Consider the following 13,820-nt stretch of genomic DNA (forward strand, 5'->3'; position numbering starts at 1 on the left):
GCGGGCGCTCCCCCTCAGCGCGTCGGCTCGTCGGTACGGCTGGTTTCGAAGATCTGCAGGGAAGGGGAAGCAGCGTCGGTCAGCAGGCCCCCCCAGCACCCCACCTGCACCCACCTGCACCCAACACGCACCCAACACGCAGGCCAGACAAGGAAAAAGTCCTGCTGGAAGCCAATCAAAGCAGCTTGTGTGAGGAAGAGGAGGAGAGACTTCACCCCAACGAGAGCAGAAGGGAGCAAATACGGAGGTGCCCTTGGTTCTACGCACCCAAGCAGCGGGTAATACTGGTGAAAGGCACTGAGGTGCTGGTGAAGGGGCACGGGGGTTGTGCCAGCTAGCTGGTGGGAATGCCTCCCTTGCCCACTGGTGTGCATTAACATCAGGCAGGAAGGCAAGGGCAGCCGGGCTCAGCCTGCTCCACCTCTGCCCTGGGCGTGCTGGCAGCCTCGCCAGCGCTGGCATCAGCTGAAGGAGGTTTCTCCAGAGGATGGAGCTCCCTGGGGAGGTGTGACCCGGGTACAACAGCACAAGTGTTTGGCACCACAAGGGGCAGGGCTGTGCTGAAAAGCAGCTGGTACAGGAGTGCACAGCTCCTGCTGCTGCCCAAGGGACACTCCATTAGCCAAAGGCAGCAGTGAGGCCACCTCCTCCCTTCCTCCTCACCACCAGCAAAGCCCAGCCAGACCCTGCTGCAGGAGCTGGGGAGGGAAGAGGTGGGAATATTGAGCATGCAAGGGGCCAAACAGTGGAGAAAGCTGGAGATGGACATGGTGATGAAAGTCTGTGTGACATGTGCTGTGACATGATGATACAACGAGCACACCTGGTGCACCCGACAGCTAATGCCAGTTAAAATATTTCTCTCCTAGAAACCAAATTTGGATTGGACTGGGCAAACCCTCCCTCAAATTTCCTGGATGACTTCTGTCTCGGTTTAAATACAACCCCCAAACTCCTCAGCTCTTGGTGTATCCCAGGAGAAGGTGATCTGCTTAAGGCTGCCCCCTCTCCCACCTCCACGTGCCCATCTCTCATCCATACAGGACCAAGATGGGGGCAGCAGAACATCCAGGGAACTGCGGGGCTGAAACAGCCTGGGGACCAGATTGCCTGTCTTGGGATCAACTTGGAAGAGAAAGGGCCACATTGGAGGGGAATGGAGATGGCCACCAGCCCATGGCCTGTGGGTCCCCAACGGGGTGAAAATCAGAGGGTCTCAGTCTCCACAGGCCTTGAGGCTCTCACCAGTATTACGCTCAGCCACATCTACCACCAGGCTGCCTGGCATACAGAGAGAGGAGGAAGCTAAGTAAAAAGTGATGCTTGCCAGCTCTGGGTATCCTCCACCACCGGTGTGCTAGAAGAAATCCTTACCCTCGAGTGAACATTTGGAAATTTAGTGATATTATTCTTCTTTAGGGCTAAACAGAAACAAAAAAAAAAAAAAAGAAACAAAACAAAACAGAACAAAACACAAAATGATGGTTAAGTTAAAAAATGGGATGGAAAATGAAAAGCAAGTCATCTCAGCGTTCAAAACTCCCAGGCACGTCAGCCAACAGAGCAAGAGGGGTGAGGGCCAGGCCAGGAGAGGGGTTAGGCAGCAGAGGAAGGACAGGAGGGCCACCCCCACCTCTCCCTAACCAGATTCCAAGCTGCTTTGAAGATTGGCTCCAGGAAGGCAACACAGCAATTAACTCGAAAGAGCAAATAACCCTTGAGCTGATTATCCTTTGCCATGTTATTAGAAGCATTCACAAAAACACACAAAGGGAAACACTGTTGGCTTCTTAAGGCACCGAGTCCTTAAGTCAAGGCAACAGTGTTCACAGCCATGCTGGTTAAACACACCCTCTGGACACTTTACACCACGAGATGGAAATTGCTCAGTTCCATGTCCAGCTTTTAGTGGTTCTGGCAGATGATGGGAGTGTTTCCCCAGCCCCACTCCTCCCCTCACCCCCCGGCTCCCGCCCCAGCACCACACAAAGTCCAGGTGACCTGGAGCTGGTCAGTGCCCAGTAAATATCTCTGGTTTTTTGAGGAGAAAGCTGGCATGGAACTGTGAGAAGTTAGATACGGACGTGACCGAGCGAGAAAGGTTTGATGCCCTCGTTCCATCCCACCTCTCACATGCAGACACACATGCAGGTGCCAGTTAAAAAGTCTACAACAAAACACTCCTGGCAAAGGACAGATGTTATGACAGACAACCTGGCCCAGACAGAAAGCAAACCCCAGCACAGGTCCCTCAGCTCATGCAGCCCCTGATCTCTCCTCAGCACGTGGCTGATGTGTCCCATGCATTTTCCAGAGCTGGCCTGGCAGACAGAGGGAGATCTGCAGGCCAGGAGAGATGGCACAGAAAAACCAAGTGAACGGTCACTTCTTGGCTGCGGGTGATCCGCCCAGTCTCCTGAACTGCAGGAAACCTGCACCACATCTGCCGTGACCTCCACCACTTGCTGCTCTGTGGCACCTGTCAGGAGGGTGAGAGATGCCTTTGGAACACAAAAGCATCGAGTGCCAAGTCAATGGGATGGAATAAAAAAAGTTACTGGAACACAGGAACATGCAACAGAGGTGACAGAAATACAACTGGAGGCGGACGCTGGACACCACTAGACACTCAACATTCACATGATCCTGGCTGAGATCCGTACAAACGGAGAAGTGTCAACAACAAAAAAAGTATCTACAGCAACCTTTCTTTTTTCTAAGAGCATCAGATGTGAAAGAGGAATAGTTTAGTAATGGAATTCCTCAGTGAGAACAGGTTCGCAGAAGAACCGAGAGCCCCGCTTGGCGGTTCGAGCGGTAAAGGGCACAGTCTTCAGCACTGCATGGGAATAACAGCCAAACAGACAGACAAACAGCATCAGAAGCACATCCATGGCATTAGTACAGTGTTAGTGCTCCGTCACCGACACCCAGGGTTGCCACGGCAACACCTGCCTGGCACCACTGCAGGGCAGCAGGCTTGGGAAACCAGCCTACTTGCCAGGGTTGCCACAAGTATTTCTGACTTCACGTGGCTGGTTTGGGGTTCAGAGGCTACTGGTAAACGTGCTTCTGAGGAGGGGGGTGTCAGCCAGTGCTCAGGGTCAGCAGAGCTTTCCTGCACAACTGATGAGGCACTAGCCTAGTGAAAATGACACTTTGGACTTTGATTATTCTCATACCACTGACAGAGATTTGGTGAGACACTGGCCCAGGTTGCCCAGGGAAGCTGTGGCTGCCCCATCCCTGGAAGGGCAGGTTGGATGGGGCTTGGAGCAACCTGGGCTGGTGGGAGGTGTCCCTGCCCATGCAGGGGGGGTGGATCTAAATGATCTTTAAGGTCCCTTTCAACCCAAACCAATCCATGATTCTATGATCTCATGGGCCATACTCAAGTGACCTGAGTCCTACCTGACTTGCTGTGCCTACCCTTTACTATGACACAGCTTTATCATGACATTGAGGCCCTCAGAGACATGTCCATCATGGGAAATACTAGGAACAAGCCCATAGGAAATGTTTAATTGGAGTCTGGCACTCTCTCCACTGGATTGCCTTTCCCATGGGGATGGTCTCCTGCCACACGATCTGTCTCTCCTGCAGAGCAGGAGAACCTCTTTACCAATTAAACCAGCTTCCAGAAGGAAGTTGCAGAAGCAGTAACAGATTAGATATTATAGCAGCTCTGCCCTTTAAATGAGGACTATTATCTTAGGAAGCTATTAATCACAGTTAAAAAGAGTTTTGAAAGCTTCAAGCATTTCAGCTGCGTTATCTAGTAGGGCAAAAACTCCCTGGCTTTCCGCAGTGGGTGGTACAACAGCTCTCCTGCCCTCCTGCAGGAAACTCATGGGAAAAACATCCAGGAGCAGTAGCCAAGGAAATCTGGCCCAAAGACCTTTTTTTCTGGAGCTTCTGTGCACTGGCAGCAAATGACTGTAAGGCTATCACGGTGTTTAAATCGTGTTCCTTCCACAGCACAGGTGAAGAAGGGGCAGTAAAACCAAAGTCCTGCAACCACAGCAGCTCTACAGGTTGAGATGCTTTGGCTCCTGAGCAAAATGCTATTTAGAAGGGGACTCTTTCTTTTTTTATCAGGAAATATTTGCACCTGCTTCCTGCCTGTCTCTGGCTACAACAGCAGGTTCTGCACCTCTCCCTCCAGCCCTAGGCTGGGATCAGCACAGACTTTTTTGCCTGCCCATCTGAGAAGCAGGGAAACCAGAAGCAGTTTGGGGTCATAAATCATTCTGGTTTGACTAATTGATTGGCTGTAATTCTGCAATAATGTGCTGCAATTACTGTTAGTACCTTTTAATGAAAATGTAGCCTCCTAATAATGTTAAACATCCGTCATTGGTTCCATTTACGGGGGGGAAAAAAAGGGTTCCTGGGACAGATCTGCACAGCATTCATATCCCCACCAGAGCACTTGCTGAGACCAGGCACTGAGCTGGCTACTCTACACATCAGAGAAGGAGAAGGTCCCCAGGGGCTGGCAGGGAAGGACCAAGGGACCCAGCATGTGTCCCAGGTCTAAGCACACAGCTCTGGCAGGGAAGGACCAAGGGACCCAGCATGTGTCCCAGGTCTAAGCACACAGCTCTGGCAGCAGCCACCCAGAGACAGGTCCCTGGGGTTGGTTTGTTCCACACCCTTAGCAAAAGGTTCTGTATTTGAGCCACAGCATCTAACCAGCACCCTCAGCTGTGCTCCAGTGACACTTGCTTTAAGTACATGAAGCACTTACAACAGCTACTGGCATATACACATTGTTATCCTCTGGGAAAGGGCCCCTGAGGTTACAGAACAAAGGGTGTTTTTACCTGTTATGATGTCCTCAATAGCACCATCCTTCCCCTCGTACACATGCCTGTTATCCTTCACCTGCCGCCGCCGCAGCTCCGCGATCAGCTCCTGCTGCTGCCTCTTCGTTTTATGTGAGGGAGACTGAAAGCAAAGAGGAGAGGATCTGTAAGGACTGACCTCCTGCTCCTCTCTCTCTTCCTGGATGTGAAAAGCCCACTGGTAGCAATGAGTGAACAGTAACTGCCAGTTTTCTGCCCCATTATGCAAGATGAGAAAGACAGAACACGTGTGGTTGGTTCACGTCCCGCGGAGAGGACGGGCAGAGGCACAAGCTACCTGGGCTGCTCTTGCTTCTGTTTGTAATCTGCTTCCAAGCCTTCTCATCACTTGGAACTGAAATTCCAAGCTCTTGCCTCTGAAAGCATCAGGGGAATGAGGAGAACAGGCTTCCCTTCCCAGGGAGAAAGCTTGGCTGGGATTGAAGATCTCAGCTACAGCCGCAGGAAGCAGTGCCAGCCAGCAAAGTGGCTGGTTGAGAGCCTGGGAAAAAACCCCACCAGGAAAAGTCCTGTAAAGTGGGGCTTGGTCCTGCTGCCACACTCTGACAGGAAAGGGGCTAGGAGGGGTCGTTCCTTGTCCCTGGAAGCAACAGACAGCAGGCCAGAGCAGAGCAAAGCTGAGCTATGGCCACGTGGAAAATTTGACCTTCTCTCTATTCAAGTTCTCCTTAATCAAAGCAGCAGAACCACACACTTGCACTCTATCAGCTTTCTCTGGGTTTCTCCCCAAAGGAGAAAGCTTCCAGCCACTCTATTCAGAGTCCAGCTGTAGGTTGGGCAAATGAAGTTCTTACACAGAGCTGAGGTTTCTGAACTACTGGGAAAAACACAAGGACGTGATGGCTCCTGTCTGTCAGACAAATCTGTTTCATACCTTTTGGTCCTGTTGCTCCATCAGTGCTTCTTGCTCCATCAGTTTTTCCATTAAAGCCTGTTCCTGCTTTTTTCTCAACTCATTCTCTTCTTCTGCTTGCTATTTGTGACAAAAAAAAGCACAGGTTGTAGCTTTCAGTTGCAATAGGGAACCTAAATATTATGAAGAAGTAACACCATCACTGGCCACCGTGGGGCTTTCTATGGAAGCCAGCTTAGGTGTAGCAATTTAGCTGCCTCTGAACAGTCTGAAAAGATCTGAGCTGGGAGAGACCTTTCCAGGTCACACAAACCATCCCCTCCCTGTCCCAAAAGACACAGGTTTAGGGTTAAATGTGTAAGCTGCAGCTACCCAGACCTTCAACTTCCGAGGATTCCTCCAGCTTCTCAGACACCTGCGTTGTCTTTCAGCACTGAAAATCATTCCAGAACAACTATTTGTGCTGGTGTTCCTGTGCTGTTGAGGATGGTGTCGAAGCCAGAGGGAGCCCCAAGCCACAGCAAGCACCAACTGGGTTCAGAAGGACAGAAGAGGAGAAGAGGATGCTCTTGTTTACCTTGTAGGCCTTCACAAATCGGACAAACACCGGGAAAAAGACCGAGGGAGGGGTCGTCTTGGGATTCTCCCCAAAGTACTTCACAGCATCATCAAAGGCATCCTACAAAAAGCAGGGGATTCACTGAGCTGCACGGATTGCAAGGTCAACTCATCCCCCAGTCCTGCAGCATTCACTGCAAAGGGCCTAGAGCTCCTCGGCTCAGACCATCACATCTACATTTAGCACTTGAACTCGGGAACGAATCCCCAGCCTTGCTGCACCTTCCCCTGCCTGCTGGGTACATAAAGCAGTGACATGATGCTGCTGCTGCTCTGAGAGTAAAGGCACACCTGGGCTATTTTGGCATCATCCTGTAGTTTCTTCAGCTTCCCTTCGTTGTTCTGAATGAACTCTTTCAGCATGGTGTTGTGGTCATGCATGGTGTACTCGCGCTTCGTCAGGTCCAGGCCCCTCTGCAGCTCCTTCACGTCCAACAGGACGTTTTCAAGAGACACTGGGAAAGAAAACAGAAATGCTGCATTGCACCTGCTCTGCGGGCACCTGGACCCCCAGCTTGAGCAATTTCCCACAGAGAAGCTCCCCTGCAGCCCATGCGTGGTGTGCTGTGAGGTCCCTGGTGTGGCATGTGAAGGGGACAGGCCAGGAGGGTGACGGTACCTGCAGCAGCCTTCTCCACGTAGTGAAGTTCATTATAGAAGAGGGACACATGCTGGTACTTCTCCTTCACCACGTTTGAAATATAGTGCAGCAGGGTCTGCTTTCGGTCTGTTGACTTTGTTTCTAGGAGCTGGGGACAGAAGGACAAAGAGGCTGCTAGGTGGAGGAGCAGCAGCTCTGACAAAGTGACTTTAACTGGTGTCTGCCTTTCCTTGGTGCTTCTCCATCTGACAGGGATGGATGTAAAAGCTCGTTTAAGTGGTTAGCAGGTGGTTTTAAAGCTGTGATCTGCAGAGCTCCAGAAGACAAGTGCCTTCTCCCAAGCAGCCCCCCAATATAACAATCAGCAAAGCCACTGGCCGTGTGCAGGAGATGTTACCCACCCAGTCCCCAGGAGGCACCTCAGGTTCACTCACCAGGTCTAAACTCTGTAGCTTGAACCCATACACAGCTCCTCGTTTACTGCTGTTCATGTAGTTTCCAAGGGCCAAAATGATCTGCCAGGATGAAAGAGAGCACAGCATGAATTTTCAGGGTGAATCCATGAGGCTTTGGAAACCTCTGGAGGGACAGCTGGTGTGTCAGCATCCAGGGATGGTTTCAACGCACAGAAGGGGGGACACCAGTGAGGGATGGAGATAATGTACATATCTGAAACCAGACCTACCTCCAGGATTTTCTTAAGCTTTTGGGATGACTTTATTGAGACAGAGGCAGCTATTATTGCGTGAAGTTGCTGCAGGTAAACACAGGAAGGGCTTTGGTTAATGCATGTCCAACCCAACAGCAACATTAACATCTCAACGCTCCCATTTGGAAAAACCCCTCTTGTTTTTCATCCATCCCATGGGCCCTAGCATGAATGTTGCCCTGCCCTGACCCCTCAGGATTTGGGATAATTCATCTGCACCACAGATTTAGCACACTCACGTGAGGTTGAAAGGGCATTTACATTTCAATCCTTACAGACAGGAAAGATGCACCAGGCTGAACGGGACACCCTTCAAAGAGCCAGTACTGATCATGACTTTCCCTGGTGATACAAACAACCTGGTTTTCATTTAAACCAGCTTTAAACTCCTACAGGGTAAAGAACCAGGGTGGTATGGAGCAGTCTGGGCTACAAGATGCCACCAGAAGCACCCGGGATCCTGGGGTCACCGATCTATGAAAACACAGCTCAAAAACCACCTCTTCATTTGTGTGTTGCTCATTCTGTCCCCACAAAACTCATCATCAGGCCACAGCACAGAGACCCTCCCCCTGTTGTGTAAGGATTCCCATCTCCATAACCTTCCCCGAGTGCCTGGCGGCTGCGACACCCTTACCAGGAAAGCCCCCGTGTCCCCAGGGGGGGTCCCCAGGAGTCGCCCCCTCACTCACCGGGGTCAGCATCTGGATGCTTTCTGCAAAGTTGCCTATGAAGGCCATGATGGTCATCTTCTGCATCAGCCTCTCGATCTTGCTGAACTGCATCATGAAGCGGTCCTCGTCGGACAGGTTCTCGATGGGTTTCCTCTCCCGCTCGTAGAGCCTCAGCACCTTCACCTCGTTCTCGGTGGGCAGGAACCGCATCAGGCACTCCACAAAGTCCACGGGCAACGTCTTCAGGTCGAACCTGCAGGACAGAGATGTGTAGATGTGGTGCTGAGGGACGTGGCTTAAGCACTGGGCTTGGTAGAGATGGGTTAATGAGTTGGAGTTAGGTTATGGTTGATGGTTGAGGACCTTAAAGGTCTTTTTCGACCAGAACGATCATGGACCAGAAGGGGTGATGTTACGACCAGGCTCTACACAAAATGATGGAGAAGGAACTGAAGTTAGACTCTGCTTTTCCTGCTGCTCAGCTACACATGAGCCTCAGTCAGCAATGCAATGAGGACCTGCAAAGATGCTCTGAAGGTGCCCCTGCTCTTGTTGCCCTGGCTGGGGTGCTGCGCATGAAGATGTGAACAAGGTTACTGCTGCTGGGCACCTTGGCCCTGTTTCCAAAGATGTGGTCACTTCCTCACCCTGATCCATGGCCACACCTCATGCTTATCAGGGCAGGCAGGTGAGGAGGAGCAAAGAGCAGCTTTATTGAACTGGGCCAGAAACCCAACAGATGAACCTGCCTCACTGTGCAGCAGCTGTGGGTCACCCTACTCACCAGCCCCCAGGGAACGCTTGTGCATCCAGATGTTGGAGATATTCCTTAGAGGGGAAATGGCAGATGTTTGTCACGGCCTGGAGTCCCAGGTGCAGGGCTCACTGTGGCTGTGCATGGGTTAGTTTCTCCAATAACAGAAGTGTTAATTTGTTACACCCAAGCAGGGATGCAGCAACACGGAACTGCAAGTTGTTTGTTCGTTTTAGCTCAAAGGAATCTGATTTCTTGGAATTCAAAATGGCTCCATCCTCACTCCTGGAGTTTTTCCAGATGCAAAAACATTTCCATCAACTGCCAATTCAAAACCATTCCACTTACCAAAGCCCACAGTAAATCTTAAGCACCATTTCTTTGCTGACAAGTGCTTTACTTACACATGGATAGCTTTGCATATTTCATCTGCTGTCTTTCCAGCTTTTCTTAACGTAATGGCAAGATTCTTGGCCCTGTTGGCATCCAGTAATGTGACTTTGTTGGACCCTTTCTGAGTTATCTTCTGCTTGCTTGAAGTAAGATCGATGGCTGGGCCTTGGGCTTTTGTTTTGAATATTTCTTCAAATTCATCCACGTTTAAATCCTAAAAAGGAACGAAGATGATTTACCCTTCCCACTGGGAACACTAAAACCTGCACTGCCTGCTATTGTCTGTCCAGAATAAATCCTACAGACTGGACCAGCTATTTTAGGGCAGGAAAAGTGAATTCTCCTCATCTTGGTTGGTCTGTTCTAAACAAACACACCACAGGCCTGCAGCCTTTACAAGGAACATTACCAGCTGCCATCCTCAATGCTCCACCAGGCACTCCCACTGACCCTTCTTGCTGGGCACCAGGAGCCACTGGAGGAGCTGCTGGGATCTATCCCTGCAAAGCCCAAGGGCCACTTGTGTTAGGGGCAGAAGGCAGCAAGCAGGGCTCATACCTCCAGGATCCTCTCGTCATCTATTTCATTGAAGACCGTCCCGTTGATCTGGTTGGGTTTGAGGGCGACCCAGTTGAACACGGGCATGCGGAACTTGGTCTTGATCGGCTTCTTGATCTTCACAGCTGAGGACAGCAGGGCAAAAGAAATGAGAAATTCCTAAAATGCTGAAAAACTCCTAACTGCAGCTTTTGAGTCAGCATTTCAGCACTGGAGGATCAACTGAGTTGAATTCATAGAATCACAGAATGGCTGAGTTGGAAGCGACCTTAAAGATCATCTACTCCTAATCCCCTGCCATGGGCAGGGACACCTCCCACCAGCAAAGGTTGCCCCAAGCCCCATACAACCTGCCCTTCAACACTGCCAGGGATGGGGCAGCCACAGCTTCCCTGGGCAACCTGGGCCAGTGCCTTCCTACCCTCATAGCAAAGAATTTAATCCTAATATCTAACCTAAATCTCACCTCTTCCAGTTTAAAGCCATTACCCCTCCATCTTATCACTCCCTGCCCTTGTCCCAAGCCCCTCCCCAGCTTTCCTGGAGCCCCTTCAGGCACTGGAAGGTGCTCTAAGGTCTCCCCGGAGCCTTCTCTTCTCCAGGCTGAACACCCCAACTCTCCCAGCCTGTCTCCAGAGCAGAGCTGCTCCAGCCCTTGCATCATCTCCGTGGCCTCCTCTGGACTCCCTCCAACAGCTCCCTGTCCTTCTTCCCTGCCAGCCCCAGAATTGGACACAATTCTCCAGGTGGGGTCTCCCCAGAGCAGCCCAGAGGGGGACAACCTCCCCCCTTGATCTGCTGGCCACGCTGCTGGTGATGCAGCCCAGGACACAGTTGGCTTTCTGGGCTGCAATTATCCCACTGGAAAGCCTGGAAAGATCTGGCTGCCCTGCCAGGCAAACCGCGCCGAGGGGCTTCCATCCAGCCCCGGCCCCTGCAGAACCCGACTGAGCACCAGAGCCTGTGAAAACTTCCCTAAAGGAAATGTGTTCTTACTTTACTACCGCCTGGTGTCTGGAGGGATTTAAAAGCCCAGGCTATTTTTAAACTCTACAGAAAATGAAGAGAGTGGTTGAATTTAACCCTGTCCTGCTGGCTGCAGAGCTCACCCTGCTGCGAGCTGCTGCACAGCCAGGCACAGCTGATCTGTGGCACAAAAGGCAACACAGACCAGGTGACAAGAATTTTAAAAGGTCCTTTGGCAAGGATTTGGTCCAGGGAGCAGCTCCTCCCACTGCTGCTGCAATGGGCAGTGCTGCTTCTCACCAGGTTGGGCTTTCAAAGCCAGAGGGGCTGCAGGGGCTGGTGCAGGGCTGCAGCACAGCCGAGCTCTAACACAGCTGAAACACCAGATTTCATCTTCTTGCATTCTGCAGAACCAGTAAATGGTTTAGTAAAACCTACCCAGAGAAGCCATGAACATGCAGACTGACTACTCTGGTTGATCTGTGAACAGTGTACAAAAAAGCAACGCTGAAGCAAGGAAAACAACTTTTCTATTCCTGTTCCTAACAGGTCTGGGAAGCACATGAATATTTTCTGTAATAATTCAGAAATTTTGCATCTTGCCAGCAGTCCTGCTAAACACCCGGTTCTCTCTAGAGATGCTCAGTTTTTCCCCCTTGGTTTCAGCAGATGGCCAGGTTCCCAGGTTGCAAAGCACTTGAGCAATTAATTATTTTACTTTCCCCTAACAATTCAGCATGTGTGCTGCTACCCATGCGAGGGGACAGTCCTGCTGTGGAGCAGAGCTGGAATGCTGAAAACATTTCTCTCCCTTTGTCATTTCACTTTTAAAACAAGAATCCAGTTGTGTGCCCACAGCCCTTTCAATCTTGTGCTCATTCTGCAAGGACATTGCAAAGAATAAATTACTGGCAAGAGTATTTGGTGGAAACAAAGACCCATAAGTGAATAAGAGGGAACATACACAACATTCTGCTGTGTATTTTGAGAATTATTTTCATCCAACTGGAAGACACGAACACACGTGATCAACTTCTGCTCATCTAAACCAAAGAGAGTTTTTACTCTCTGCTTGATTAATGTGGTTACTTCAAAATAATTCCTAAAATAAAAAGAGATAGCTTTTTCCATCTGAAATCCCCATGAAAGGAACCTTCTCTCTCTCTGCATACATTAGAATAGCTTATTAACTGCTCCTGGGTTATTTCAGGACAGGAAAGGAAGCTAACTGCCTCCTGGGCCTGCTCCTGATGCAGCCCATCAAAATCTCTTAAAACTCCCCTTCCTCCTCCATCGCTGAGCCCTGGCAAGTCGTGCCAGGGAGGAGGTGACAGCTGGGGACCAGACCTGGTGGAGGGCACTGGCACTTGGCCCCACTGGGAAGAGCCCATCCCTGGCGTGACCGAGAGCCGAGCGCGCAGCTTGAGGGCAGCTCAAAAGGAAACCCCACGTCTTTCATTACTTGCTGAAGTGCTTTGCTGAATTAGGGCCTCCCAGGTGCCAAACCCTGCGGGGCACCAGCATTCCCAAAGCTACGGGGTGTGTTCCAGCTGTGTCCATGCTCCCCCCCTCCCCAGCCACCACCCCGTCGCGCACGCACGGGCACAGCACAGGGGGAAACGCGGGGAGGTGGGGAAATACTTAGCAGAAAGCAACCTACAGAAGAGCTTGATTGGCCCGTCTGACCAGGAAGCAGGAAGAACAGAGAAAAACAAGATGTTAGTAACGATCAGAAAAGCAAAGTTTGTTATTTCACTGACTCTTCTTTGACCCAGAAGGTTCCTGCCCTCAGAAACGCTCCTTTCCGCAAAGCCATCGGATCAGGAAAGGGCATTTTCACTCTGCTTCCCTCTCCTAACCCGGTGGAGGGCAACACCTCTGGGCATCTCACCCACCCCTAAGGGAGGAGCTGGGCTGCCCTGGGTGCAGCTCAGAGGAGCCAGGGTGACAGCAGGGCTTGCTCTGCTCCCCCCTCCCTGGGCACCCCGCGCTGCCCTGGCTTTGTCACATCCTGGGACCCTCTACTTCCATGATGCTTCTCACTTTCAGAGGAAACTAAAGGCTGGAATACTTAATCAGTTTGGGGTTTTTTTAAGAGCTATTACTCAGAGCTCCTCACTCTCTCTTTCTGGCCTCATACCATGTTCTCAAGACTTCCTGGGGGGCAGCAGCACGGTACCTATTAGCACTTGCTTGCTTGGCATATGTCAGAGAGCACGACACGTGATTTAAAGGCAGGCAGTAAATTTTTCCTCCTTCCAAGAAATAGCAAAAGGGTTTCCCATCTTTCTTGCACAGATATTTCTTCATCAAGTTCTCAGAAGAAACCAAAACCACGGAGCTTTGCATTTCTTTCAAAACCATATTTTGTTTGCTCAAAGCCAAAAAATGATCACGCTGGGAAAATATTTCTGGCGATGGCTTCAGCTTCACCGAAGAAGCCACCTCGTCCAGAGCAAACCAAAGTGTTTGGTTGGTTCATGCCCTTTCCTTTGACAAGCCCCTCTAAGTATGGTATCAGTACGAGATAAAGGGTGTTAATCAGGTGAGTGAGAGCAACAAAGTGCCACCTTGGTACCCTGTCAGCCCTAGCCCTGACCTTGCCCTCTCTCCAGCCATCAGCAGCACGCTGGGGAGACACAGGGGGGTTTTTACCTGCAAGCCCTGAGTTGAAGACCACGGTGGGAGAGGCTGTCCCAGGCAGGGGGGGTGCTGAGGGTGGGGGGGGTGGGGGCAGCAGAGCCACAGGAGCTGTCTCCAAAGCTGGACCTGGGAGAGGAGGGGGTGGTGGAGGTGGTGGAGGTGGTGGGCGGGGCGGCCGCAGCC

The 13,820-nt window shown here is 51.1% G+C and overlaps 1 protein-coding gene across 1 annotated transcript in view; it reads right to left on the reverse strand.

Moving 5' to 3' along the window:
* Positions 1-1,305: 1,305 nt before the first annotated feature.
* FMNL2 (formin-like 2) overlaps positions 1,306-13,820 on the reverse strand; it is a 63,473-nt gene continuing 50,958 nt past the window's right edge. The window contains exons 15-26 of the mRNA XM_010002249.1: positions 13,650-13,804; positions 10,029-10,153; positions 9,482-9,684; positions 8,342-8,576; positions 7,626-7,694; positions 7,375-7,455; positions 6,959-7,088; positions 6,631-6,794; positions 6,299-6,400; positions 5,743-5,841; positions 4,827-4,950; positions 1,306-1,421 (exon numbers count right to left, since the gene is read on the reverse strand). Coding sequence (XP_010000551.1) covers positions 1,306-1,421; positions 4,827-4,950; positions 5,743-5,841; positions 6,299-6,400; positions 6,631-6,794; positions 6,959-7,088; positions 7,375-7,455; positions 7,626-7,694; positions 8,342-8,576; positions 9,482-9,684; positions 10,029-10,153; positions 13,650-13,804 — 1,603 coding nt within the window. The remainder of the gene's footprint in view (positions 1,422-4,826; positions 4,951-5,742; positions 5,842-6,298; positions 6,401-6,630; positions 6,795-6,958; positions 7,089-7,374; positions 7,456-7,625; positions 7,695-8,341; positions 8,577-9,481; positions 9,685-10,028; positions 10,154-13,649; positions 13,805-13,820) is intronic.

The sequence above is a fragment of the Chaetura pelagica genome, unplaced genomic scaffold (assembly GCF_000747805.2).
Source record: "Chaetura pelagica isolate M959 unplaced genomic scaffold, ChaPel_1.0 scaffold677, whole genome shotgun sequence".
In the NCBI taxonomy this organism is placed as follows: Eukaryota; Metazoa; Chordata; class Aves; order Apodiformes; family Apodidae; genus Chaetura; species Chaetura pelagica.